This window comes from Balaenoptera musculus, chromosome 3 (genome assembly GCF_009873245.2).
Source record: "Balaenoptera musculus isolate JJ_BM4_2016_0621 chromosome 3, mBalMus1.pri.v3, whole genome shotgun sequence".
Lineage (NCBI taxonomy): Eukaryota > Metazoa > Chordata > Mammalia > Artiodactyla > Balaenopteridae > Balaenoptera > Balaenoptera musculus.
The window spans coordinates 118,633,622-118,661,162 of record NC_045787.1 but is presented as its reverse complement, the minus strand read 5'-3'; the positions used below and the strand labels follow the sequence as shown (position 1 = coordinate 118,661,162).

Sequence of the window (27,541 nt, the reverse complement as noted above, 5' to 3'; positions counted from 1 at the left end):
AGGGACTTCTAGCAAGTCAGTTAACACTTCTGGGCCTCCATTTTCCCTTCTAGCCAGTGCCGAACACGGTGATAGGTATGTGGCTGGTGCCCAATAAATGTTTGCTAAATAAACATGTGAACGAGCAACTATGAAAAAAAAATGACCGTCAAAAAGTTCACGCCAGAATGATGATGTGATGAAATGGAGCCAGTCAGCCGCGTACTTGGAGCAGGAACAAACTCGGGAGCAGCTGGCTATACAGAGTGGCAGCTTCGTTTCAAGGAAGGAAGGAACTTTATGCACTCGTCAAGGGATAAACAAATTGTACGTGAACAGCCTTGCAAGGGTCTCAAATATCAAAATAACACCTCGAGACAGCATCAAAGACATCAAGGGAAACGTCCAGTTAATCTCAAGTCATGTGTGACAACCAGCCTGGGAGAAGAAAGGAATGGCAGATAAAAATAAGGAAATGTTTCTGCCAGCCTATAACCTAAATCATGGACTGTCACGTTCTCTCGGTTGAACTTGGGTACGTGGCTTCATTTCTCTGGGAAATACATTGATGGCACTCATCACACCTATTTATAGGACTGAGGTGAGGTTTAATTAGAGAATGGTTGCTATGGGTTTGGAATTTCTCAGAGAAAGAAATCACATAAACAGCATCTTCACTTCCAGCTTTCTCCCAGACCTTTCTCCTGCTTTACGGGGACGGCTATGTGTGGATAAGGCCACCAGAACAGAGGTACTCTTAAATTAGGCCAGTAGTAGCTACCAGGGTAAACAAACTCTGATGGCTTAAAGGAAACAGGGAGAGGCACAGGCTATGGACATAATAGCACAGTGGGGATTTATGCCAGACTTAAATCTGATAGAGAATCTTACTGCCCCTTATAGGTGGCCTGCCCTATGTAGACAGAGTCCAGTATACTTAGGGTGGCTTGCACCTAAACCCTATGTATTTTAATACCAGTAATATGACGCTCAGGGCTTAGATGATATAGCTGAAGAATGATCAGAAGCTATAAATGCAAACCGTGATGGAAAGAGAACTGGGAAGTTATATAAATGGTGCCAGATTCAGGGAAATACGTCCGATGCTCAATTTAGGTAATGGGCAGAGTCTGATTCATTCCAAAAAATGCTACTCCAGGGCTGGAAAAAACCCAAGGAGTTAGAACTCCAATAATCAAAATTAGAAAGGCAAACTTGCTTTTCTCACCTCTCCATCACCCCCAAACTCACTTCTGAAGTTTCTCCCCTCGACTGTAAATTCAACGTGCTAACAAGGCCCTTAGCAATCTGACTTGGTTTCGCTTTTATTCTGTGACAGTCTCATGAGTGTTTATGTGGGTAGTTTACACGCAGAATACGAGGGATTAGGTAATACTTATTTTGGGACACTGACTGTTCTTTGAAATAGAAAAATCTATTCCTTTCCCCTTAAAACTGTGGTGAAAAGAAAACTTACTTGCTGCTTTGATGAAACTTCTTTGAAACTGGTACATCATGAGTGGTCCTGGAAGCATTCTGAAATCAAAGGATACACACTAGTCAGCTTAATGAAAACAATCCTATTCTCGCTACCTAGCAGCCTAGAGACGGCCAGACCGTATTACATTTCTCAAAGACAAAGATCACGGGCAAACAACAGCAACTCAGTTTAGTCCAACTTAGTTTCCCTTTTGAAAGGGTCCTGAGATTTCACCTGAAATGTTCATTCTTTCTCCTTTTTAAGAGAATGGATACAACTTAGGTCTCATAGAGTCACAACCAGAAAACTGCTAATGCAAAAGTCTAGCACAAACTGAGAGATTTCCTTTTCAGTCAGTGACTCGCCCTCCACAAGAGCATTTTAAGATGTGTCCGAGAAACAGGCAACTAACCCAACATTTGCAATCACCTGCTCTTAAACTCTCGTCTTCCTGGCATCTTAGTCACTTCATCTGGATACAGTATGCAAGACTTTTGTAGGTGTTTTTGTGGCAAATTCACTATGGAGTGTTGCTCCAGAATGCCAAAGGGCTAGAACCCTTAATATTAGGCATGATACAATCAAATTTTATCTGCTATTTAAAATATATTTATATTTTATACTTATTGTCCATTAGCTAATCAATATCAACATGCACAAATAAGTACCAAATACAAACCTCTACCATTTGGTTTTGTGTAAACTACAATGGTAGTATTTGGGATATGAATATGTTTTATGAATATGTTTAACTGTAAACTTGAGGTTTTTTTAACTGATAGTCTAAATGATAAGCTTCTCAACAGACGATCCATGATTCTTGGTTCAGAGTTTTATTTTACTCTCATCGGATCCCCTGCTTCAACTCTTAGTCATCACTTGCATGACATCTTACTCTTGACTCCAAGAGCCTTCCAGCAATTCCCCAACAGCCAATAAAACCTGCATCACCAATTCCTTTTCTGTGGCTTTTGAGCCAACTAAATCTTGACAAACCTGTACAAATGCTCATGCAATTCGTGATTATAGTTCTCCTCTCTGTTTAAGACTAGACCCCCACTTTCCTGTGTGAGAAGAACTACAGTGGAGAACGATAATACTCCTATACTTCACGTCCAGCATGGCTTTCAGTCTACTCGGGAAACTGAGATGTGAGCAGCTGGTCAATCACCCACTCCCTTAATAACCAAGGGAGGGGTGGGAGGTAGCAGGAATATTACACGTATTATTACAAGGAAAGCAGTCTCCTCTCCAATGAAGTCATATTCTCCAATCTAAGCAGAAGGAGTCAAAAAGGAGTGCCGTTAAGTTCTCATTTTTGAGGAGCAAGGCCAGCAGTATACTCTATCTGTGCAAGGCGCAGAGCTCCCCAAATACGTAGGGTATGTAATCACGCATTCTCAATAGAATAGGATACGCAATTCCTTGTTTTTTTAGCAGATTATTCAGGGATTGCAGGGAATACCACATTTGAGGTTCTGTTAAAGGCTAATCGTCATAGTGGCTTCTCAAAAACAGCAAAGCTTCCTAAATCACTCATGGCACCATTGCATAATGGCAACCCATCAACTAGGGATGATTTATAATCGGTTTGACCAGCTGAGCTAATTGTACCCACACATAAGCTGTTTCCACATCTCAAACACCCACCCAACGGCTCTCTGGAGGCTGAAAATAAAACTTTCTTCCTGATTGCATGATAACAAGCTGGCACCATGCCCCGCAAATGGAAAGTCCCTACCTTAGGTAGGTTTTCAAAGCACTAGTGATGGTCTTTATCTCCCACTCGGCACAGATATCCGTTTCTGTTTCAGAAGCTGTTTTGGGGTCTAAAATGAAGAAAAGACAATGGGTAAAACAGAGCAGAAAATACAGCTAAAAAACAAGCATACATAAAAGCATTCAACCTCCCTACTAAACAAAGAAATCCAAAGTAAAAAAGGACACCTATTTTTTCCTCATTAAATTAGAAAAATGTTTAAAAATCCAAATATCTACTGCTGGCAAAAATGCAATGAAACTGATCCTCTAAGAAACTGCTGGAGGCAGATGAGATAAATGCAACAGATTTGAAAAGTAATTTGGCAATACGTATCAAGTCCTAAAAAGGTTTATATACTTTGAAGCAGTAATCCCACTTCTCACAACCCATCCTCAGGAAATAAGATAAGGCATGAGAAAGTTACACACATCCCAAATGTTCAACATACACTGCTCTTGATAACAGCAGAACAATTTTTTTTTTTTAGCAGAACAAATTTTAAAAGAACAACCTAAATAGCCCATGATAGAATGATTAAGTTCATCATGGTATATTCCTGATGGAATATCATGTTGCATTTACATGATAATGATAACTATATAGCAAAATGGAAAATGCCTGAATTATCATGTAATGTCAAGCAAAAAAAAAAAAAAGATTTAAAAGTTTGTGAGAAACTCAAATGAACAAAGGCTGAAAGGAAATACTCTACAATGAAAAGAGTGGTGAGGTTAGAGTGGTAGAATTGTGGTTTTTATATTTTCTAAACTATGACTTGATTCCATTACTTATCTATTTTAAATTGCCCTAAACCAAGACGTGCAACAAAACCACCATAATGATATCAACTCCTGATCATTTCTTCCTTTGTTTCCTCTCGTGTGGACTTCCAAACAAATGTGTATATTTCAGATAAATGTGTACTGTAAAAGAAGAAATAATTCTTGCAGTCTTTCTGAGCGGCACACAGGCAGGTGAGAGTACGAGGCAGAGGCTGAACTGTTTCACAAACCAGCAGACCTCTGTCTTCTGGCTGGCGAGGTGGTTGGAAGTAGAGTCTCTCAGTGCATTGAAGGGAGAATCCAGCTTCTGGCGATTTGCCTCCCAGCTCCCGTTCCTGTTTTCAGCTGGGCTGCTACCCTTTCCTCACACCTACTCAGGTGAGGCCCCACCCTTCCAGGGGTGGGGAATGACATGTCTCTGGACCCCGGGACTGGTTCAGGGATGGTCCAAGACTGGGCAGCATGAAATCCAGGACTTTTCCAGGACAGGGGAAGAGACACCTGCTGTCTCCTGCTGTGCTTGCACCGGGAGGTTATACTGCTGCTCTAGGTGCCACTGCGTGAAGCCTGAGAGTAGAGCCTGACAGACACAGCCAAGGTGAGAGAGGCAGAGAGAGCAGGTCTGGGTGACATGGTTTGAGCCCTTGCGTCTCGCCATGCCTTTTTAATCACGTAAGCCAATAAATTCCCTTCTTCCTTAAGCTAGTTGAGGTCAGCTTTTCTGTTTCTTATAATTCAGAGGTCTAAATGATATAGTAGAGACAGCCACCAGACTGTCTCTTTCTGGACAGTCTCTGAGAAGAAACAGGTTCCTTCTGCAGGGCCCACGGCCTTTCAGCTGGGAAGGGGAATGAGTCACAGGTGGGCACAACACATTTTCTATTAACTGGGAAAGAACCCACTTTCATCCTAGTAGGAAGAGGCCAAATAATCACGAGTGCCTTAAGGATTTAGGCCCTAATCCCCAAGTAAGGACACAAATGCAGCTGGTACCTACTGCTCTCAGTGTGTTCCCCTAACACACAATGCAAGATGAGAGGATAGGGCCCTGGTTCAATAAGTGGTTGGCTCCTAATGGCAGCATGGCTGTTTGTTTGCAGGTGATCCTGGTCAATAATGAAGCCTGTCTTGTCATATGAAACAAACAAGGAAGAACCTAAAGAGCATGATTTTATTTCTAGGGCCACAGAATTGTAAACTCCAGAGTTCAATCACAGCAAATTTCTGAAAAGTAACAAAGTATGGTTTTCCAAATATCCAAAACCTCTCCAGCTTTAATTCTTTTCTTGCTTTGCCATCTCCCACTCCTTTAATGGTTTCTTCCTGTGGAAGTGTATGTACCAAAAAACTTTGCTTAGTGTGACCTTTTTCCCTCCGCATCTCCAAGAAGCATGGAGAGCTGCCACAGTGTGTGGTTCCTGGACGCGAGACAAATGTTACTGTACATTCTTCTGTGGAACAAACCAACTTCTACCCAAGAAGAGTGAACAGGACACTAAACAAGCAGCAGTTGGCAGGTCTGGGAGTTGTGAACTGTTCCATGAACCACATTTAGCAAACTAATGATTAGCTTCCACTTATTCAGGCTCTGTAACCATAGGAATATTGTATAACATTACAGAGAGGAGAGTCAAATTACAGCCCGGCTAAAGGGGTTTTTATAGCACTGATGAGGCAAGGTTCATAACTTGAGCACGTCCATTTCAATTCATTTAACGTCCAAACTAAACTGAATACAGCCTCCCAAGCTACCCCGTTTTCAGACACCGTTGCCAATTGCCATCCCTCCCTATCGATGCTCCCTTCACTTACAGAAGCTTCCTGGCATATGATGCAGAGACATATTTGACAATTTTCTTCAGAACTCAGTACATATCTCCTAACCAGGTCACTTGACCATTGTGGACTTAGTAACACTGACCAGAGCTAGAGGAGCAGTCCAATGTACAAAAAGGCATCATGCGGATACAGCGAAATGAGTGCACTTCCTCCGCAAGCTACTCCCACGTGAATTCAGAAAAACAGGAGATGTGGACTGGAAGTGGTGATTACAAGGGGAAGTAGTTTTAGAAATGTCACACTGGATCAGACAAGACCCAGGTCCACTGCTGTGCTCCTGACAAAGACACTAAGGACCTTCTGGAGGAAGGGAGTAGGAAAGTCGCCTATGTACTCCTAATCTCCTAATGACACACTATAATGTATCAAAATTAAAGTTCATGTGCCCTGAACCAAGATGGCGAAGTAGAAGGACGTGCTTTCGCTCCCTCTTGCGAGAACACCAGAATCACAACTAGCTGCTGGACAATCACTGACAGGAGGACACTGGAACTCACCAAAAACGAAACCCCACATCCAAAGACAAAGGAGAAGCCACAATGAGATGGTAGGAGGGGCGCAATCACAGTAAAATCAAATCCCATAACTGCTAAGTGGGTGACCCACAGACTGGACAACACTTATGCCACAAAAGGCCACCCACTGGCGTGAAGGTTCTGAGCCCCACGTCAGGCTTCCCAACCTGGGGGTCTGGCAATGGGAGGAGGAATTCCTAGAGAATCACACTTTGAAGGCTAGTGGGATTTGACTGCATGACTTCGACAGGACTGGGGGAAACAGAGACTCCACTCTTGGAGGGCACACACAAAATAGTGTGTGCATCGGGACACAGGGGAATGAGCAGTGACCCCAGGGGAGACTGAACCACACCTACCTGCTAGTGTTGGAGGGTTGCCTGCAGAGGCGGGGGTTGGCTGTGGCTCACCGTGGGGATTAGGACACTGGCAGCAAAATTTCTGGGAAGTAATCCTTGGCGTGAGCCCTCCCAGAGTCCACCATTAGCCCCACCAAAGAGCCCACCATTAGCCCCACCAAAGAGCCCAGGTAGGCTCCAGTGCTGGGTTGCCTCGGGCCAAACAACAAATAGGGAGGGAACCCAGTCCCATCCATCAACATTCAAGCGGATTAAACTTTAAGTGAGCTCTGCCCACCAGAGCAACACCCAGCTCTACCCACCACCAGTCCCTCCCATCAGTAAACTTGCACAAGCCTCTTAGATAGCCACATCCACCAGAAGGCAGACAGCAGAAGCAAGAAGAACTACAATCCTGCAGCCTGTGGGAAAAAAACCACATTCACAGAAAGATAGACAAGATGAAAAGGCAGAGGGCTATGTACCAGATGAAGGAACAAGATAAAACCCAGGAAAAACAACTAAATGAAGTGGAGATAGGCAACCTTCCAGAAAAAGAATTCAGAATAATGATAGTGAAGATGATCCAGGACCTCGGAAAAAGAATGGAGGCAAAGATCGAGAAGATGCAAGAAATGTTTAAGAAAGACCTAGAAGAATTAAAGAACAAACAAACAGAGATGAACAATACAATACCTGAAATGAAAACTACACTAGAAGAAATCAATAGCAGAATAACTGAGGCAGAAGAACGGATAAGTGACCTGGAAGATAGAACGGTGGAATTCATTGCCGCAGAACAGAATAAAGAAAAAAGAATGAAAAGAAATGACGACAGCCTAAGAGACCTCTGGGAAAACATTAAACGCAACAACATTTGCATTATAGGGGTCCCAGAAGGAGAAGAGAGAGAGAAAGGACCTGAGAAAATATTTGAAGAGATTATAGTCAAAAACTTCCCTAACATGGGAAAGGAAATAGCCACCTAAGTCCAGGAAGTGCAGAGAGTCCCATACAGGATAACACGCTGAGACACATAGTAATCAAATTGGCAAAAATTAAACACAAAGAAAAATTATTGAAAGCAGCAAGGGAAAAACAGCAAATAACATACAAGGGAACTCCCATAAGGTTAACAGCTGATTTCTCAGCAGAAACTCTACAAGCCAGAAGGGAGTGGCATGATATACTTAAAGTGATGAAAGGGAAGAACCTACAACCAAGATTACTCTACCCAGCAAGGATCTCATTCAGACTCGATGGAGGAATCAAAAGCTTTACAGACAAGCAAAAACTAAGAGAATTCAGCACCACCAAACTAGCTCTAAAACAAATGCTAAAGGAACTTCTCTAAGTGGGAAACACCATAGAAGAAAAGGACCTACAAAAACAAACCCAAGACAATTAAGAAAATAGTCACAGGAACATACATATCGATAATTACCTTCAATGTGAATGGATTAAATGCTCCAACCAAAAGACACAGGCTCACTGAATGGAGACAAAGACAAGACCCATATATATGCTGTCTACAAGAGAAGCACTTCAGACCTAGGGACACATACAGACTGAAAGTGAGGGGATGGAAAAAGATATTCCATGCAAATGGAAATCAAAAGAAAGCTGGAGTAGCAATACTCATATCACATAAAATAGACATTAAAATAAAAAATGTTACAAGAGACAAGGAAGGACACTACATAATGATCAAGGGATCAATCCAAGAAGAAGATATAACAATTATAAATATATATGCACCCAACATAGGAGCACCTCAATACATAAGGCAACTGCTAACAGCTATAAAAGAGGAAACCGACAGTAACACAATAATAGTGGGGGACTTTAACACCTCACTTACACCAATGGACAGATCATCCAAAATGAAAATAAATAAGGAAACAGAAGCTTTAAATGACACAATAGATCAGATAGATTTAATTGATATTTATAGGACATTCCATCCAAAAACAGCAAATTACACTTTCTTTTGAAGTGCGCACAGAACATTATCCAGGATAGATGACATCTTGGGTCACAAATCAAGCCCCAGTAAATTTAAGAAAATTGAAATCATATCAAGCATCTTTTCTGACCACAACACTATAAGAGTAGATATCAATTACAGGAAAAAAACCTGTAAAAAATAGAAACACATAGAGGTTAAACAATACGTTACTAAATAACCAAGAGATCATTGAAGAAATCAAAGAGGAAATCAAAAAATACCTAGAGACAAATGACAATGAAAATACGATGATCCAAAACCTATGGGATGCAGCAAAAGCAGTTCTAAGAGGGAAGTTTATAGCTATACAAGCCTACCTCAACGAACAAGAAAAATCTCTAATAAACAATCTAACCTTACACCTAAAGGAATTAGAGAAAGAAGAACAAACAAAACCCAAAGTTAGTAGAAGGAACGACATCATAAAGATCAGAGCAGAAATAAATGAAATAGAAACAAAGAAAACAATAGCAAAGATCAATAATACTAAAAGCTCGTTCTTTGAGAAGATAAACAGAATTGATAAACCACTAGCCAGACTCATCAAGAAAAAGAGGGAGAGGACTCAAATCAATGAAATTAGAAATGAAAAAGGAGAAGTTACAACAGACACCACAGAAATACAAACCATCCTAAGAGACTACTACAAGCAACTCTATGCCAATAAAATGGACAACCTGGAAGAAATGGACAAATTCTTAGAAAGGTACAACCTTCCAAGACAGAACCAGGAAGAGATAGAAAATATGAACAGACCAATCACAAGTAATGAAATTGAAACTGTGATTAAAATTCTTCCAACAAACAAAAGTCCAGGACCAGATGGCTTCACAGGTGAATTCTATCAAACATTTAGAGAAGAGCTAACACCCATCCTTCTCAAACTCTTCCAAAAAATTACAGAGGAAGGAATACTCCCAAACTCATTCTATGAGGCCACCATCATCCTGATACCAAAACCAGACAAAGATATCACAAAAAAAGAAAATTACAGACCAATATCACTGATGAATAAAGATGTAAAAATCCTCAACAAAATACTAGCAAACAGAATCCAACAACACATTAAAAGGATCATACACCATGATCAAGTGGGATTTATCCCAGGGATGCAAGGATTCTTCAATATATGCAAATTAATCAATGTGATACACCATATTAAGAAATTGAAGAAGAAAAACCATATGACCATCTCAATAGATGCAGAAAAAGGTTTTGACAAAATTCAACACCCATCTACGATAAAAACTCTTCAGAAAGTGGGCGTAGTGGGTACCTACCTCAACATAATAAAGGCCATATACAACAAACCCACAGCAAACATCATTCTCAATGGTGAAAAACTGAAAGCATTTCCTCTAAGATCAGGAACAAGAAAAGGATGCCCACTCTCACCACTATTATTCAACATAGTTCTGGAAGCCCTAGCCACGGCAATCAGAGAAGAAAAAGAAATAAAAGGAATACAAATTGGAAAAGAAGAAGTAAAACTGTCATTGTTTGCAGATGACATGATACTATACATAGAGAATCTTAAAGATGTACCAGAAAACTACTAGAGCTAATCAATGAATTTGGTAAAGTTGCAGGATACAAAATTAATGTACAGAAATCTCTTGCATTCCTATACACTAATGATGAAAAATTTGAAAGAGAAATTAAGGAAACACTCCCATTTACCACTGCAACAAAAAGAATAAAATACCTAGGAATAAACCTACCTAGGGAGACAAAAGACCTGTATGCAGAAAACTATAAGATACTGATGAAAGAAATTAAAGATGATACCAACAGATGGAGAGATATACCATGTTCTTGGATTGGAACAATCAATATTGTGAAAATGACTATACTACCCAAAGCAATCTACAGATTTAATGCAATCCCTATCACACTACCAATGGCATTTTTTACAGAACCAGAATAAAAAATCTTAAAATGTGTATGGAGACACAAAAGACCCCGAATAGCCAAAGCAGTCTTGAGGGAAAGAAACGGAGCTGGAGGAATCAGACTCCCTGACTTCAGACTATACTACAAAGCTACAGTAATCAAGACAATATGGTACTGGCACAAAAACAGAAATATAGATCAATGGAACAGGGTAGAAAGCCCAGAGATAAACCCACGCACCTATGGTCAACTAATCTATGCCAAAGGAGGCAAGGATATACAATGGAAAAAAGACAGTCTCTTCAATAAGCGGTGCTGGGAAAACTGGACAGCTACATGTAAAAGAATGAAATTAGAACACTCCCTAACACCATACACAAAAATAAACTCAAAATGGATTAGAGACCTAAATGTAAGACTGGACGCTATAAAACTCCTAGAGGAAAACATAGGAAGAACAATCTTTGACATAAATCACAGCAATATCTTTTTTGGTCCACCTCCTAGAGTAATGGAAATAAAAACAAAAATAAACAAATGGGATCTAATGAAACCTCAAAGCTTTTGCACAGCAAAGGAAACCATAAACAAGACAAAAAGGCAACCCTCAGAATGGGAGAAAATATTTGCAAACAAATCAACAGACAAAGGATTAATCTCCAAAATATATAAACAGCTCATGCACCTCAATACTTAAAAAACAAACAACCCAATCCAAAAATGGGCAGAAGACCTAAACAGACGTTTCTCCAAAGAAGACAAACAGATGGCCAAGAAGCACATGAAAAGATGCTCAACATCACTAATTAGTAGAGAAATGCAAATCAAAACTACAATGAGGTACCACCTCACACCAGTTAGAATGGGCGTCATCAGAAAATCTACAAACAACAAATGCTGGAGAGGTTGTGGAGAAAAGGGAATCCTCTTGCATTGTTGGTGGGAATGTAAATTGATACAGCCACTATGGAGAACAGTATGGAGTTTCCTTAAAAAACTAAAAATAAAATTACCATATGATCCAGCAATCCCACTACTGGGCATATACCCAGAGAAAGCCATAATTCAAAAAGACACATGCACCCCAATGTTCATTGCAGTACTATTTACAATAGCCAGGTCATGGAAGCCACCTAAATGCCCACTGACAGATGAATGGATAAAGAAGATGTGGTACATATATACAGTGGAATATTACTCAGCCATAAAAAGGAACGAAATTGGGTGATGTGTTGAGACGTGGATGGATCTAGAGACTGTCATACAGAGTGAAGTAAGTCAGAAAGAGGAAAACAAATATCGTATATTAACGCATATATGTGGAACCTAGAAAAATGGTACAGATGAACCGGTTTGCAGGGCAGAAATTGAGACACAGATGTAGAGAACAAAGGTATGGACACCAAGGGTGGAAAGTGGTGGGGGGGTGGGGGTGGGGGTGTGCTGAATTGGGTGATTGGGATTGACATGTATATACTGATGTGTATAAAACTGATGACTAATAAGAACGTGCTGTATAAAAAAAAAATAAAATATAATTCAAAAATTAAAAAAAAATTTTTTTTCTCTTCAACTGTGAAGGTAATATATGAACACCGCCAAAAAAAAATATTCAAGCAAAACAAGTAGATAAACATCAAAAGGTAACGCTTTCCTGTGCTAGAGATGACTCAATACTGGTTTTGTGCACGTATGCAATCTCTAACAGTATGTACATAAACAAGCAGTTTTATGAATATGTACAGTTTTCTAAAAACACAAATGGAAGCACATTATAGATGTCGTTCTGTGCACTGCTATTTTCATTTAACAATATCTTAAGAAACTGTTCCATATAAGTACACTACCTTACAGTACTTCACTGTACCATGGTTAATGCCCCCATTCATGGAGAGGAAGGTTGTTCACTGGTTGTTGCTATGGTAAACAATGATATAAACCCCTGTTCCCTTGTATATGTCTTACCTAGAGAAAAAATTCCTATAAGTGGAATTTCTGAGTCAGAAAGTATGTGTATTTTTAATTTTGAAAGATACTGCTCAATTAACTTCTCAAACGTTGTACCATTACATTTAAGCATGAGTGTGACTCCTTCCTCAAATCCTTGACAACAATGTATAATCAAACACTTTGATCTTAGTCAATCTGATAGGTTCAAAAAAAAAAAAGTCATCTGCTTTAATTTGCATTTTTTACTGAGGAGGAAAATTGAGAATCCTCTCCTATGTGTGTGTTTTAAAGTCAAGTTTACTGAGATATACTCAACCTTTTAAAGTATACACTTCCATGATTTTTGACAAATATATATACAGTCATGGGGTAACCACCACCACAGTCAAGATGGAAGTCATTGTCATCACCCCCCGCCACAAAATTCTCCTGTGCCTCTTTCTCCATAGCCAATCCCCTCTCCCTCCATCTCTAGCCCCTGGCAACCACTTTCCATAGCATAATACTTGTGAAATCCATCCATGTTGTTACATAGGCCAGTAGTTTGTTCCTTTTATTACTGAGCACTATTCAATTTTATGGACATATCCACTGACTAGTTGGTAGACTTTGGGTTGTTTCCAGTTTTTGGCTGTTACAAATAAAGCAGCTGTAAATGTTTGCATTCAGGTCTTATGGACTACATTTTCATCTCTTGGGTAAATACCTAGGAGTGGAACTGGGTACAAATATGTAGGAGTGGGTCATACGATAAATATGTTTAACTTTATCAAAACTTCCAAATGGTTTTCCAAAACAGTTGGGCCATTTTGCATTCCCACCAGCCAATAGGAGAACTCTAGTTGCTTCACATCTTCATCAACACATGATATGGTCATGTGTTTAATTTTGAAATTTTAGCTATTCTAGTAGGTGTGTAGAAATAACTCATTGTTAAAATTTGCTTTTCCTTAATGACTACTGATGTTGGTCATCTTTTCATGTACTTTTGGGCCATCTGTGTATTTTCTTTGGTGAACTGTTTGTTCAAATCTTGTGTCCATTTTAAAAACTGGGGTGGTTACATTCTGACTACTGAATTGCAGGAGTTATTTTTAATACATTCTGGATACAAATCATTTATCAGATACATATTTTGCAAATATTTTCTCTTGTAGCTTGGCTTTTCTCTTTCTTAATATATTTTTAGGAGCAGAAGCTTTTTTTTATTTGGGTAAAGTTCAGTTTATCAGATTTTTCTTTTATGGTTCCTGCTTTGTGTGTTTTCTTCTTGAAGCTTAATAGTTTTATCTCTTAGGTTTAGGACTATAATCTATTTTGAGTTAGTTTTTGTATATAGTTTAAGATAAGGGTTGAATTTATTTTTTTCTCATATGGATGTCCAATTGTACTAGTACCATTTGTTGAAACAAATGTCCTTTCCCTATTGAATTACTCTGACACCTTTATCACAGATCAATTGACCATATATGAGTGGGTCCTATTTCTAGATTCTCCTGTCTGTTCCACTGATCTATATGTCATTCCAAAGAAAATATCATCTTGCTTTCCTGCATTTAAACATTAGTTGTATTTTGTTTGTCTTTTTCTAAAATCTTCTTGAGCCTTTCACATCCTCCATCTCCATTACATCTTTGAGGAAGTTGTTCATGTAAGTATACTATCCTCTGTGTAAAATAAGACTTCTTTTACAGGCAATTCTTGCAAGGCAATTCTTACAGGCAATTGTTCTTCTACAGGCAATTCTTGCAAGGCTAGATTTAATACTTAGCAATTTGATAAGCAAATCTGCTTATCAAATTTTTTCTGATTATAAAAGTTGTACCTCTGAAAAACTTTAAACACCTTCCATATCTAGTGCCTAAGAATCCAGAGTACTTACAGCCACTTCTGTTCTGAGATCCAAAAGCTACTGCTGTCTCAAGTCCCTGTCTTAGGAGAACCTGCCTGAAGCATCCCTATAAGCAAAGATGACAGTGGGAGGAGCAGACAGGAAGGTGAGCATCCATCTGTGGTCTCCATTCTCTGGGAAGTCCAGACTGTGGTTAATAGTGACCTTACTAGTTCCCAGAAGGATCAATCCTTCATCCAAGCAGTCTACTCTCTCCCAGTCCTGGTCATCATTTGTCTGCTCCCCTTTACTGGTGGCTAAAGTTGGAAGTATACAACGTGCATGACTCTGCCGCTTCCATGAGGCTAGTCTTCAAACCTTGGGGCTGTTTCTGCAAGCCTTTAGGTCTTAGAAGTTGTCATGAAAAATATCTATTACTTTAGGGTTTCTTAGGGAAGAAGCTCTTGCTTGCTTTTATTTATGCCGTGCTGTGAAAGGGTGTGAGAAATGAAGGTCCCAGAGGAGTCAGAAGGATGGTTCATGGCTAGATCAGATATCAGTGGGTGAGGCATGCTACTGTAACTTGGTGCTTTAAAGCATCGCAATTTAATACCTTCCATGTGTTCTCTATAGCACCAACCTGACTTTAAACATTAGTAAAACAAACAAACAAACAAAAAACAAAATCAAAACAAAACCGGAAAAAGTTACAGGATAAGAAAAGAAAAAATAGCAACACTAAACTTGCATTCCTTCACCACCACTGTGAGAAACTAATAAAGACACACACACATACACACACAAAGGGACAGAAAGTTTCAACAGCACAGAAAATGAGGCTCACAGTGAACATTCTGCCTGTCCCCAGAGGAATATCCACCAGGCAAAGCTTAGGTGAAGCCCGGAGGAAGACCCACCTGGGGGAACAATGTGATAGGCGACGGCCTTCCGCCCACCCTAAAGTATAGCCGAAGCCACCCCAGGGAGGGGTGCCATGCTGAGCTGCTCCTACCCAACCAGAGCACAGCTCAGTATCCTGAGATTACGATCCGGGCAGTGAAATGAGACTGGGACAGAAGTGGAGGGGTGTCTGCTTATATAAAGGGAAGTGAATTCAGAAGGGGAAAGTCCTAGAAGAAACATGAGAGTGACAAGTGAAGAACCACAGCACACTTCAGATTAACCAGGAAGTAACTCCACTTCTCCCAGAACCATGACCAAATAGCAGAACAAGGAGAAATCTTTTCATGAGTACAGGTAGGTCCACACTAAATGAAAGACTTAAGAGCGCCAGAAAGTTGGACGGAACCATGTACAACAGTGCTCTAATATCATGTGAGAGGTTGATTCTAACAGGACTCAGGAAAACTGCAGCAGAGCGAGGAGAATCTACGCACAGTGAAGTTAACTGCAAAGATTTATAAACGTCTCTGTGTTCAGGTTTAATGAAAAAGAAGATAAAAAAGCTGATAAAATACTTTTCATGAAACACAGAAACCAGAGCACTCTAAAAACATGTCAGAAAGCATCTGTTCTGTATTATAAATAAAATTCAGAAAAATATGGATGCTGTGAAATAAGAAATCAAAGCAAAAAAACAGAGTGAAATAATAAAGGCGATAGCTGAAAGGTAGAAATGAAAAGAGCTAAATAAGTTAGTAAAAACACTGAAAATTCAATTACGAAATTAAAATTTGCATTATAAGCAGCAAAAAAAAAATCAGCCCAAAAGAAATTTAAATAAATAGCATGGATATAGGGTGCAAGTTTTAGAATTTTGCTATAATTCAAAGAATCAAGAGAAAAACAAACATTAAAAGATGAAAAATGAGGACAATTTATTTTTTTAAAGACTGAGAATTGCAGAATAACAAACAGAAAAAGAATTTGTTTTCCTTTAGAAAAATACGTGTGAAAACTCCTTCACTGGACCCCAACATGTATAAGAGAATGACTATATGGTGATATTTAAAGTAGTGGAAAGGAAGAAATTTTCTCCTTACACGGTTATTTGTCAATCAGATAAGTATTTGAGGAAAAGGAGAGTTAAGTTTCCTTTTTGCATGAATATATTCCAGATGGATTTCAAGGAAAATAAAAAGTTTTTGTAGTCCTGAAACGGGTAAGGTCTTTTAGGGCATAATCCATCTACGAAAAAGACTGACTTCATAAAAGATTTGACTTCATGAAAATTTTAAATATTCATAAGACAAAACAAAAACAAAAGTACCATAAATAAAGTTCAAGATGATAATCTGAAAAAAAATATTGGTAACATAGCCTCCATACCTAAAAAGGTCTTAAATTCAAAAGATGAATACATCAATAGAAAAATAGGGAAAGAACACAAACAGGCAATTCATGAAAGAATAAAAAGTGGTAAGAAACAGGAAAAATGGCCAGCCTCCACCAGAATTACTTTTTAAAAATACTTATAATTTAAATGCAAAAAAGTAATAGAGTATGGCAAGGATGTGTGTGGTAAAGGACACTCACCTCAGACTTTGCTGACAGCAAATTTAGGAATATCAATTAAAGGCCTTGAAAACATGTACATACCTTGACCCAGCAATTCAACATCTTAAAATAAACCCTAAGGAAATAATTAAATATGCATATAAAAATTAAAAATAGGGACTTCTCTGGTGGCACAGTGGTTAAGAATCCACCTGCCAATGCAGGGGACATGGGTTCAAGCCCTGGTCTGGGAAGATCCCACATGCCGTGGAGCAACTAAGCCCGTGCACCACAACTACTGAGCCCACGCTCTAGAGCCTGTGAGCCACAACTACTGAGCCCAGGTGCCACAACTATTGAAACCCACACGCCTAGAGCCCATGCTCCGCAACAAGAGAAGCCACCTCAAAGAGAAGCCCGCGCACTGCAACAAAGAGTAGCCCCCACACGGCAACGAAGACCCAACGCAGCCAAAAATAAATATAAATAAATAAATAAATTTATTTAAAAAATTAAAAATAACAGCAGCTAACATTTATTGACTAACATGTGGAGCCTCTGGACTCAGCAACCCACATGCATCTTTTCATTTAATCCTCCCATTATTACAGAGGCAGAGGCTATCACTACAGATAATGAGATAGAAGACTAGACGGGCTTAAATAATTTGTGTAAAATCAAATGGACAAGCCGTTTAATTATAACTTGCTTAACTCCAAAATGTACACTCTAAACCTCTGCTATCCTGTCCCATAGGGATGTTCACCTGAGTGCTTTCTAGAATGATGAAGAACTCTAATCAGTCTATGGATCTGGGAATAGGGGGCTGACCTACACAATATATGACCCAAAAAAGTCGCACTTTAGAGGAACCTGAATAACATAAAATAGACACTGTAGTGTTATGTGACAGAAGACTGCTATAAGCAATATATATATGCACAGTGTGATTCCAATTTGTATTTTTTATGTTATATGATAGAATATTATATTTAAAAGGTGACAGTCATATGATGAAACGGTCAGTAAAGATTGTCTCTGGTCTGCCCGACTTTTATTTTTCTTCTTTTCTACTTTTTCTATTTCTCCAAATTTGCTACTATGACCACTCATAACTTTTAATCAGAAAAAGGTATTTAAAATCTATACAGGGGGGGCTTCCCTGGTGGCGCGGTGGTTGGGGGTCTGCCTGCCAATGCAGGGAACACGGGTTCGAGCCCTGGTCTGGGAGGATCCCACATGCTGCGGAGCGACTAGGCCCGTGAGCCACAATTACTGAGCCTGCACGTCTGGAGCCTGTGCTCCGCAACAAGAGAGGCCGCGATAGTGAGAGGCCCGCGCACCGCGATGAAGAGTAGCCCCCACTTGCCGCAACTAGAGAAAGCCCTCGCACAGAAACGAAGACCCAACACAGCCATAAATAAACAAACAAACAAACAAATAAATAAAAATTTAAAAAATATCTATACAGGGGACTTCCCTAGTGGCACAGTGGTTAAGAATCCACCTGCCAATGCAGGGGACATGGGTTTGAGCCCTGGTCCAGGAAGATCCCACATGCCACGGAGCAACTAATCCCGTGCACCACAACTACTGAGCCTGCGCTCTACAGCCTGTGAGCCACAACTACTGAGCCCACGTGCCACAACTACTGAAGTCCGTGTGCCTAGAGCCTGTGCTCCGCAACAAGAGAAGCCATTGCAAAGAAGAGAGGCTCCCACTTGCCTCAAATAGAGAAAGCCCACACAGCAACGAAGACCCAATGTAGCCAAAAATAAATAAATAAATATTTTAAAAAATCTCTTATAAAAAACTATACAGGGAGAGACAGAGATGTACTGAACGTGCACAGACAGAGCTGTCTATATTTTTTAAATGTTGAGCTAAACCTTAGAAAGATTTATCTTTACTTAACATACGGGGGGAGAAAAAGTAAACAAACAAACAGTACACACATGGAAGCCACTCTATTTCTAGGAATCTACAAGTCTTCCTCCTCTTCACTCTTCAAAGACTAACGACCTCTGTTGCCAGGAGGTAGGGATAAGGGGCAGCACTTGGTATGACACTAGCAGGAGGCCACACCGCATATGCTATGAGTAATTCTGGCAAGCTTTCTTAAGGAATCCTAATCAGCAAAATACGATGTTCTCATAGTCTGGCTCTTCTATTCTTCCTCCTACCTAAAGTCCCCCAATGTATCAAGAGTACACAAAGCCAACTCCAAGTGATCAAAGGAAGCCTCTGGTTTTACTTAATTCTAACTCATATTTTCAGTAATAAAAATGCACTATTCCATTTCTGAGAGACTGACCAATAATCCAAATCTTAGTACCTGGTACATAATAGGGCATCCAGTGAATATAGAACCCAGAATAGGGAATGAATGCTTCACACTCAGCCCAGCCATGTCAGGGAGAGGCTTTGGAGTATAGGAGCCATACTTTTTTACACTCTTGGCTAACCCAGTATAGTACCAGTACCAAGAACTGATGAAGATGAGAGCATGTTCACAAAGGGGAAGGGAGACAGGGCTCTGCCTTCAGGTCTGGAGTTTCTCTGGCCTAATGGGTGATCCCTCAATTCCAAGATCTCATGTTTAACTTAATTGATCCCTCAATTCAAGATCTCATGTTTAACTATCTCATGTTTAACTTAATTGATAGTAAGAATCCCAGATACCATTCTCAACACTTTTGATTAGATCTTGCACTGTGGTCATCTCTCAGCTCTGGTTGAACCTCAGTTTGGGATCCAGTCTATCTGTAATGTCCTCCTGGCAGAGACAGCTTGGCCTTGTGACTTTTCAGCTGCTGGTTTTTATTTCTCATGACATTTCTGAGATGGTCATGATTATTTTGTCTGTCCTTAGGAAAACTCAGGAAGAGAACAGGACAAATATCTTGTTCAAAGGTCACTAAGGGAAGTGATAAAACCAAGATCTTTTCATACCACTCTTTGCTTAGCACAAAAGAGCTAAGACGCTTCTTTTTTAAATTAGCAAACCCGTCTAAAATGTCGTATTTCTTTTCATTAGTGTCACCTTACATAATCATCTGCTGCCTCTGAAATCTCTCTGCCCCTTTGACTCCCCTGTATCTAGTTCGTTACAAAGTCCCATTGATTCTCTTTCTCCAATCATTTTGAGCCTGTCCTTTTTTCCTGACCTCAGAGCAGCTATCTGGTTCAGCCATTGATCAGGTATGCTCTGCCTAATCTATCCCAACTGTCTTCTTCCTCCATGTGATTCCATGATCAGATGTGTGCTCCACATTGCTGCCAGCATTACCCTCCTAAAACTAGCATCTGATAGAGTTACACCTATGTTGGACATACTTTTTAAAAAAAATCACCCAGTAGCATTATTTCAGAAAAGCACTCCTCCATCATTCTATTAATAATCCTGCTCAGTCCCCAGGGTTCTATGGACTAACCCCTCACACACCCTACTCGCCCCACCACCACCAACCTCCTAGAGGTGGCATGGGATCACCAGAGACGGGCACAGGATCCAGGCCATCGGGATCAATCTTCTGTACGTCATGTGATTGGCCTGAGACTGTGAAATGAATCATGTGAATGGCCCCCATATGGACCAATCAAAATCCGCCCTGGGACCTTCTGTCAAAACCGTCAAGAAAGACACTCTCCTTTCAGTGATACAAGCTTCAAGGACCACTGAGGCTGGATTATCTGGGACCTTCCCACAGAGAATATAGTCAATATGAAGACAAGTAGAGCTTACAAATAATGAGAAGCCAGAAGAAAGGAGTGGGAAAGCCTCCAACAAACGTGGAGTCACCAGACCCTGCCATGCTTCTGTCATCTTGGACTCACCAGTAATGTGAACAAATAAATGACTATTCTGAATTGTCTTCTTGACACTTTTGTGTAAAAAGAGTACTAACACATACAACTCCACTACTTTGAAATTTTAATAGCATCTTACTTCCTACAGAGAAAAAAAACCCCAAACTCCTTAGCATAATATTCAAGTTCCTCAACCAAAGGGGCCATTTCAGCTTTTCAGCTTTCACTCTCCTGTTCCAGCCTCAAGTACTTTGAAATATTATAATAATAATATTACTACTAGTGAAATCAATACTCTTGGTTCATGACATGTCCTGAATCTGAATTATTCTTCTGTTCTCTCCTTCACTACTACATCTTCTAGATCCAGCTCCCACTGGGTGCCAGCATCGTATTTTACATTACAGCTTTCACACACATGCATAACTCCCCCTACCTGGATACTCTGCAAACAAAGAATGACTCTTTCTAAAGTTTCATCTCTAGCACCTGACAATCTGCTTCAGAGAGCAGACACTCCACAAATGTTTGCAGCTCTGATTGGAAATGAAAGACTGAGGATTGATACCTGTTAGACTCTTCATTCTTTCTTACATTAGAACTTTTCAAAAATTAACCATATCACCGTACAACGCAGCAACTGCACTCTTGGGCATTTATCCCACAGAAACAAATTAATCTTCACACAAAAACCTGTACACAGTGTTTACAGCAGCATTATTCACCCCCAGACTAGAAATAACCCAGCTGTCCTTCATAGGGTGAATGGCTAAACAAACTGATCTCACTGCAACTACCACACATGAGACTTTTGCTTACAAGAGGCGAGTAGCTCTCTCGAAAAGAGATAGTTTTTCTGATCAACATGAGAGACGATATTTCTATACATATAAAAATTATTTTCAGAAACTGGGATGGCAAAAAAAAAAAAAATGACAAATACTAACAAAGAGAAGCGTCCCTGCCCAGAACACTGAGCAGGGACCCTGAGCAACAGTCTATCTCTTAACAGTGCACAGCTAGGCTTCCATGGGGATGAGTAACAGCCACGGGTCTGTGAAATCTGATCTGTTTGCCATTTAGATCCACGTGACTCACCGAGTCTGCATTCATATCTAAAAATACAGGAAATCTGCATTCATATCTAAAAATACAGGAAATCTGCAGCCTAGGCAAATTTGGCTCATCGGCTCATGGGTTTTTGATTCAAATGCTGCACATTTAGAGATAGTAGTTTTATATTTATACCAGCCAGCTGCAAAGGAGCTTCTGCTGCTCAAATGACAGAGACTAAGCGGAAACCTAGAAGCAAAGAGGATCAGAAGACTTATCTGCTTCTACACATTTTATCTGGGAGTCATGGGATGGCACCTCCTCAGTCACTGGGAACATGAGCTCTGAGGTCCTCTGCAGGCTAGAAGGATGAGCTTCCTTGGGCAATGGGTGTGCCCCATGAAATGCCGGTCTCCAGAGGACAGAGGGAGTCATGAGCTATTAAAGACAGAGTAGGGTGTGGCGGTCACATGAGTGGTGGAGCGCTACTTGGACTGGTGGCAACCAAGTCCACAGAGAGGGTGTGGCGCTTTGGACTGGCCATTTTTTGTTTTGTCCAATTCCACTCAATGTCTCTTCCAGTAATGCCTGTAGCCATGACTGCTGGTGAGTGGGTCAGTTGATTTCTGGGATTTACCTCTTGGACACCCAGATTCCTTCTCAAGAGGCTCCCCCTTCAACCATTGGGAACTGCCTGGCAGAGCCACTGCACTCACCCATCAGGATACTCAGCAGCTTCTGCACTCTGGAATTGACCCCCACGATTCGGTAGAGCCCTTGCTCATTGATCCCTGAGAAGAGAAACAGTGATGATTTAATTAGAGGCACGTCAGAACACAAGTCAGGCCAACCCAGCCAAATGCACTTTTTTCATTTTCTCGGGCCTTCTAAAAGCTGCTCTAATTAAAGTTCCCTGTCACTCAGCTCTGCTCTTAGCGAAGGAGTGGGATTTGGTACAACTGTCTAGGATTTCATGGATGTGCTGCACACTTCAGCCCTCGTATTAGTTCAGTCATCAGAGGGGCAGGAAACCTCCCTCTTCTCTTGCCAAGGCAGCATCTGAAGAGTTTTGAAAGATGCGAAATATATACTTTTAAACATGTCATATTTAACCAGTTTTTTAATTTAAAAAGACAAAAATGAAATGATAAAAAAAATTCGTACTACAGAAAAGGATGAACACTTTACAAATTACTTTCACATAGAGAAGGCAAATATTGAGGTGTTGGGGCATTTTTAATTTTGGACACTATTAGCCAAAACTGAGAAATTAGAAAATCCATTCATTTGTGGTGCAAATATTCTTCATAAAGAAAAAAGAGGATCACCTTTCTTGAACCCAAGAAAACATTCAAATAGACTAAAAGGGGTTTACCTTCAAACACCCAAACAAAGAACCAAAACTAACCCGCCTCAGTACTTTGTTCATTTAACTGCAAGGATTAGATCATCACTGTATCATTTACATTCAGACCAAGTGATGTGAAATGACTTTCCTCCTGCTGGTCCTAAGCCCATCATATCTGACACCACTCAACTAACTGGTCTCTTGCTGCCCCTTATTCCCCTGATGTCCATTCTCCACCCAGTACCCAAAATGAGCTTCTCAAAGTGTCAATCAGTTCAAACCATCTCTTTTCTTAAAAACCTTCCAATGGCTTCCCATTGCATCTGGATCACAATCAAAACTTACCATGGCCTGTAAGGCCCTACATGGTTGAGCACAGGCTCACCTCTGACTGCTTTATCAACCACCTTCATGCTGCTCCAGCACCGATGGCCTTCCTGTTACTCCAATATACAAAGCTCATGCCTCCAAACCTCAGCCTCTGCACAAGATTCCCTCTACCTGTAACACTCTTCTCCCAGATCTTTTCATCATTTAGGTCTCAGCTTACATGCAACCTCTTCAATAGAAAGCATCCCAATGACCAACACTATTGGCCACTGCCTTACCCAGTTTTCTTTATAGTAGTTAACAGTATCTGAAATCATCTTTCTTATTTGGTTTCTTGTTTGTCTTCCCCCACAACTACCATGTAAACTTTAAGTACAGTGATTCTGTCTTCTTTACCATTATATCCCCAGCACCTAGATCAGTCTACAATACAGGACAGAATGAATAAAACATTCATCAGTTTTGGGCCAAAACAAAATTTCCTGGAAAAAACTTGGGAAAAGGCTGATTCTGCAGTGTCTTCAACAAGACCTCTACAAAAGTGGAACTGATAAACAAAAGGAAGTAGTCTGGAATGAGAGGATTTTACAGCTCAAATGGATTGTAAAAGCATGTACATGAGGACTTCCCTGGTGGTCCAGTGGTAAAGAATCTGCCTTCCAATGCAGGGGACGTGGGTTCGATCCCTAGTAGGGGAACTAAGATCCCGCATGTGGCGGGGCAACAAAGCCCTCGCGCCACAACTACTGAGCTCATGCACCTCAACAAGAGAGTCCACGTGCCGCAAACTACAGAGCCCATGCACCCTGGAGACTGGGCACCACAACTAGAGAGAGAACCCACATGCCACAACTAGAGAGAAGCCCACGCGGCACAGCTAGCGAGAAGCCCACGCACTGCAACTAGAGAGAAGCCTGCGTGCTGCAACGAAGACCCAATGCAGCTAAAAAAAATTAAAAAAAAAAGCCTGTACATCATCCTGCCTGCTTCACCGGCTAGGAGACCCCGGGTCTCCTAAGGGATGGGCCCCAAGTTACTGAGTAGCAGAACCATTATTCAGTCATGTGGTGGCTTGAAGGGCTTAACCTTTCTGAAACATCTCTACTTCTTTTGTCCTTGTGCTTTCCTGGAGCTTGACACACTCCCAGCTCCTGCTGGATGATTAACAGACCTCAGAGAGTACGGGAAGTCTGTTCACCTCTGGTCACCACCAATATGTGTGTACATACACGTACTGCAGTAGGGAGACAACCCACTTCCTTCCAAGCATTTATGCAAAAATGGCATTTAACACACAGCGTCCTTGATTCCTCTTTGTGCTAAATGAAAACTTCTCTAGCTGTTACAATACATCATGTTCATCCTCACTTTAGAGGGGGAGGGGACGAGGAGGCAGAGGCTAAGAGACCAGACCAACTGGTGACCCTCTTCTTCCTCTACTGCTTATTGCACGTATTTTCTGGTTTTATATCAGAAAAAGTCATCCTCCTGAGCTATGGGTTTGCATTTATCACACAGATTCTGTGAAGGATTTTAAATGATTAGGTGGCCCTCTTGGTTTTGGCGGCTGAAAACTGAGAGGCAAAGTGGTCGGCCCACCCCTGGCACGTACGTGAACTTCATTGTAGAGGGGAGGGGACTTCTGTTTTGAACTCATTTTTGGCTCCATTTTTATGCCTTTACCTTTGTTAACCCTGCACCTCTGATTTCTCGTTCTTTTCTTTTAAAATGATGAGCAAAAATCAAATGGCTGTTGAAAAATTACCTTAGTAATACACACTTTAAAAAAAAGTAGAAACTGCAGTTATGGAAAATAGACAGATCCATGGAAGATAGTGAAAAACAGCAGAGACACCCACTGACAACCTGTGCAGGTATGATCTCTCCCCTCCCCACTATCCCCAGAACCAGTTCAGAGTGGGCAGGCTGGTTCATAACTTGCATTTTTCACTTAATATATAATAATGAAAATCTTGGATTCCAATAAATGTATTTCCACTGCATTTTTAGTGATTCAGTGTTTCACTGCATGCATGTAGCACACTGTCGATTTAACCAATTTTTAAGACATTTGGCCAGTTTCTGATTTTTTTACCTTAACACCATTGTATAAACATCTTTGTGGCTCAAGTCGGCCCATGACCTTATTTCCTCAAGATCAGTTCCCAGAAATCTCGCCTACTACTTTACATTCTCTGCCTATATTTTACATATCTTTGCAAGCTACCTTAACTCTTCATTGAAAGAAGGTATAGCAGAAATAAGGAAACATCTAAAAGAATGTTAGCACACATTAAAATAATTACCTTGGAAAGAATACTTTTTGACTAGATACCTAGGAATAGAACTTATAAGGGTATTTTTTTTTTCTTCCCCTCTACTCAGTGCTTCATAGCCTTTATAAACATGCTTATATTTCTGAACTGGCATATTTCTGTTTTAAAAGACAGAACTTCCTCAAACAAATAAAAAGGGCTGGAGGGTTGAGAGGCTGTAGAATAAATAAGATTCCCATCTTTGACAATGGTTCAAATCAAATCCAGTGGAAAGATAGTGATCAGCTTTTCTCTGCGTACAACAGACAGTGCATTCAAAGCTCGAAACTGCCAGAACTGAGGAATCCCCTCTGCGGCGATCTTTGCGGAGGGGATGGAGATCACGGGGATGAACCAGCTTCCCTGACCTCAAAGCGCTGTTCCTATGGACCCAGGAAAGGTCAATGTTTGACAGGCAGGGCCTGACTGCAGCACCACGGCAGGAAAACAGGGGCCTGACCCCTTCTCCCTACCCAGATAGTGCCCAGGGCAGGGTTCCTAGCCTGGGGTCTACAGACCCCAAGAGGCCCACTAGAGAATTCAGGGTGTCTATCAACTTCCATAGGAAAACAACCACACCTTTATTTCCACTAACCTATAAGTGAAATTAAACATTTCCTTCCACTGCAATATAAGCAACAAATCACAGCATTAGCGGTACCTGCAACTTGGTCAGAAACCACAGATATTTTCTGAACACGTTACAGTTGTTACAGACACCCTGAACTATCACTATTTCTGAATTATGCTAGTTATCAGACCCACTGCTGTAACTGAAAGTGTTAACAAAGAAACACATATATTATTATATCACAACCACGGTTTTAGTATTTTAACTGAATTTCAGTAACTGGATTCCTTATAATCCGATGTATTTGATATGCATGCATTTAAAACAATCTTCTGACCAGCCGAAGAGGCTGACGACTAAATCAGTTGAGAGCCCCTGCGCTTCAGAGCAACAGGACTTGTGGAAACACACCACCAACGGCATTTGGAGAGTTAATGAGTCACTTGAAATTGGGAAACAGCAGGTAGCAGGTCTGCCACCTCACCAGATGCGTAACCTTCACTGAGAACAATGCCATCTGTTGAACTACTTTACCTCTGGTTTCCACAGCGTGGATGCATTTCCTGATGATGTTGAAGCCAATGCTGTCCAACTGTGCAGCTGAAAGAGGAAGAAAGGGGCAGTCAAGTTGCTAGCCGTGCACACCAACCCCGGAACAGTGCTTGACGAACCCAGAATGGCTCAGTCCCATGGTGCGGCCATGTAGCCTTTTCATTTTTTCCACTGAAAGTACAGGAATGATTCAAAATGTAAGATTGCTGGCATTCATGGAGAGCTTACCATATGCCAGGTACAGTGCTAAGTACCATTCTGCACATACTATCTCATTTAATTTTCATGGTAACTCTCTGCAAGGTTATCCTCTATTTACAGCTGACGAAAATGCAGCACAGAGTGATGAGCACTTGACTGAAGGAGTAACTAAGCAAACTTTAACTTGTTTTGTTATTATCAGGAGCTGTAGGACTAACTGCTTGTTGGTCTCCTTCAAAAAGCATAAAGTAAATGTTCAATAAATGTCAGGTAAGTGCTCCACAGAGCTCACCTTGTTTAATCCTAGCAAGTCCTCTAGGTTGGTACTATCATGAGTCCCAAATTACACATGAAGAAACTGAGATTTGGCAAAGCTAAATATCTTGACCAAAGTTGCAGAGTTAATATGTGGGAGACTCGCTCCAGAGCCTGTACAACCTTAACTGCCTTAAAAGTGACTGAAAAATAAAATAAAAGTAAACATTAAAAAAAAAGAGTGACTCTGAGTTAAAGAGAGGAATAAAATT

The 27,541-nt window shown here is 40.5% G+C and overlaps 1 protein-coding gene across 4 annotated transcripts in view; it reads right to left on the bottom strand.

The window, feature by feature from the left end:
• The window catches only part of ARHGAP26 (Rho GTPase activating protein 26), a 470,734-nt gene that overhangs the window by 169,684 nt on the left and 273,509 nt on the right, over positions 1–27,541 (bottom strand). For all 4 annotated transcript variants that reach the window (XM_036847117.1, XM_036847118.1, XM_036847119.1 and 1 more), the window contains exons 13-16: positions 26,796–26,861; positions 22,414–22,488; positions 3,201–3,288; positions 1,457–1,515 (exon numbers count right to left, since the gene is read on the bottom strand). In XM_036847117.1, coding sequence (XP_036703012.1) covers positions 1,457–1,515; positions 3,201–3,288; positions 22,414–22,488; positions 26,796–26,861 — 288 coding nt within the window. The remainder of the gene's footprint in view (positions 1–1,456; positions 1,516–3,200; positions 3,289–22,413; positions 22,489–26,795; positions 26,862–27,541) is intronic.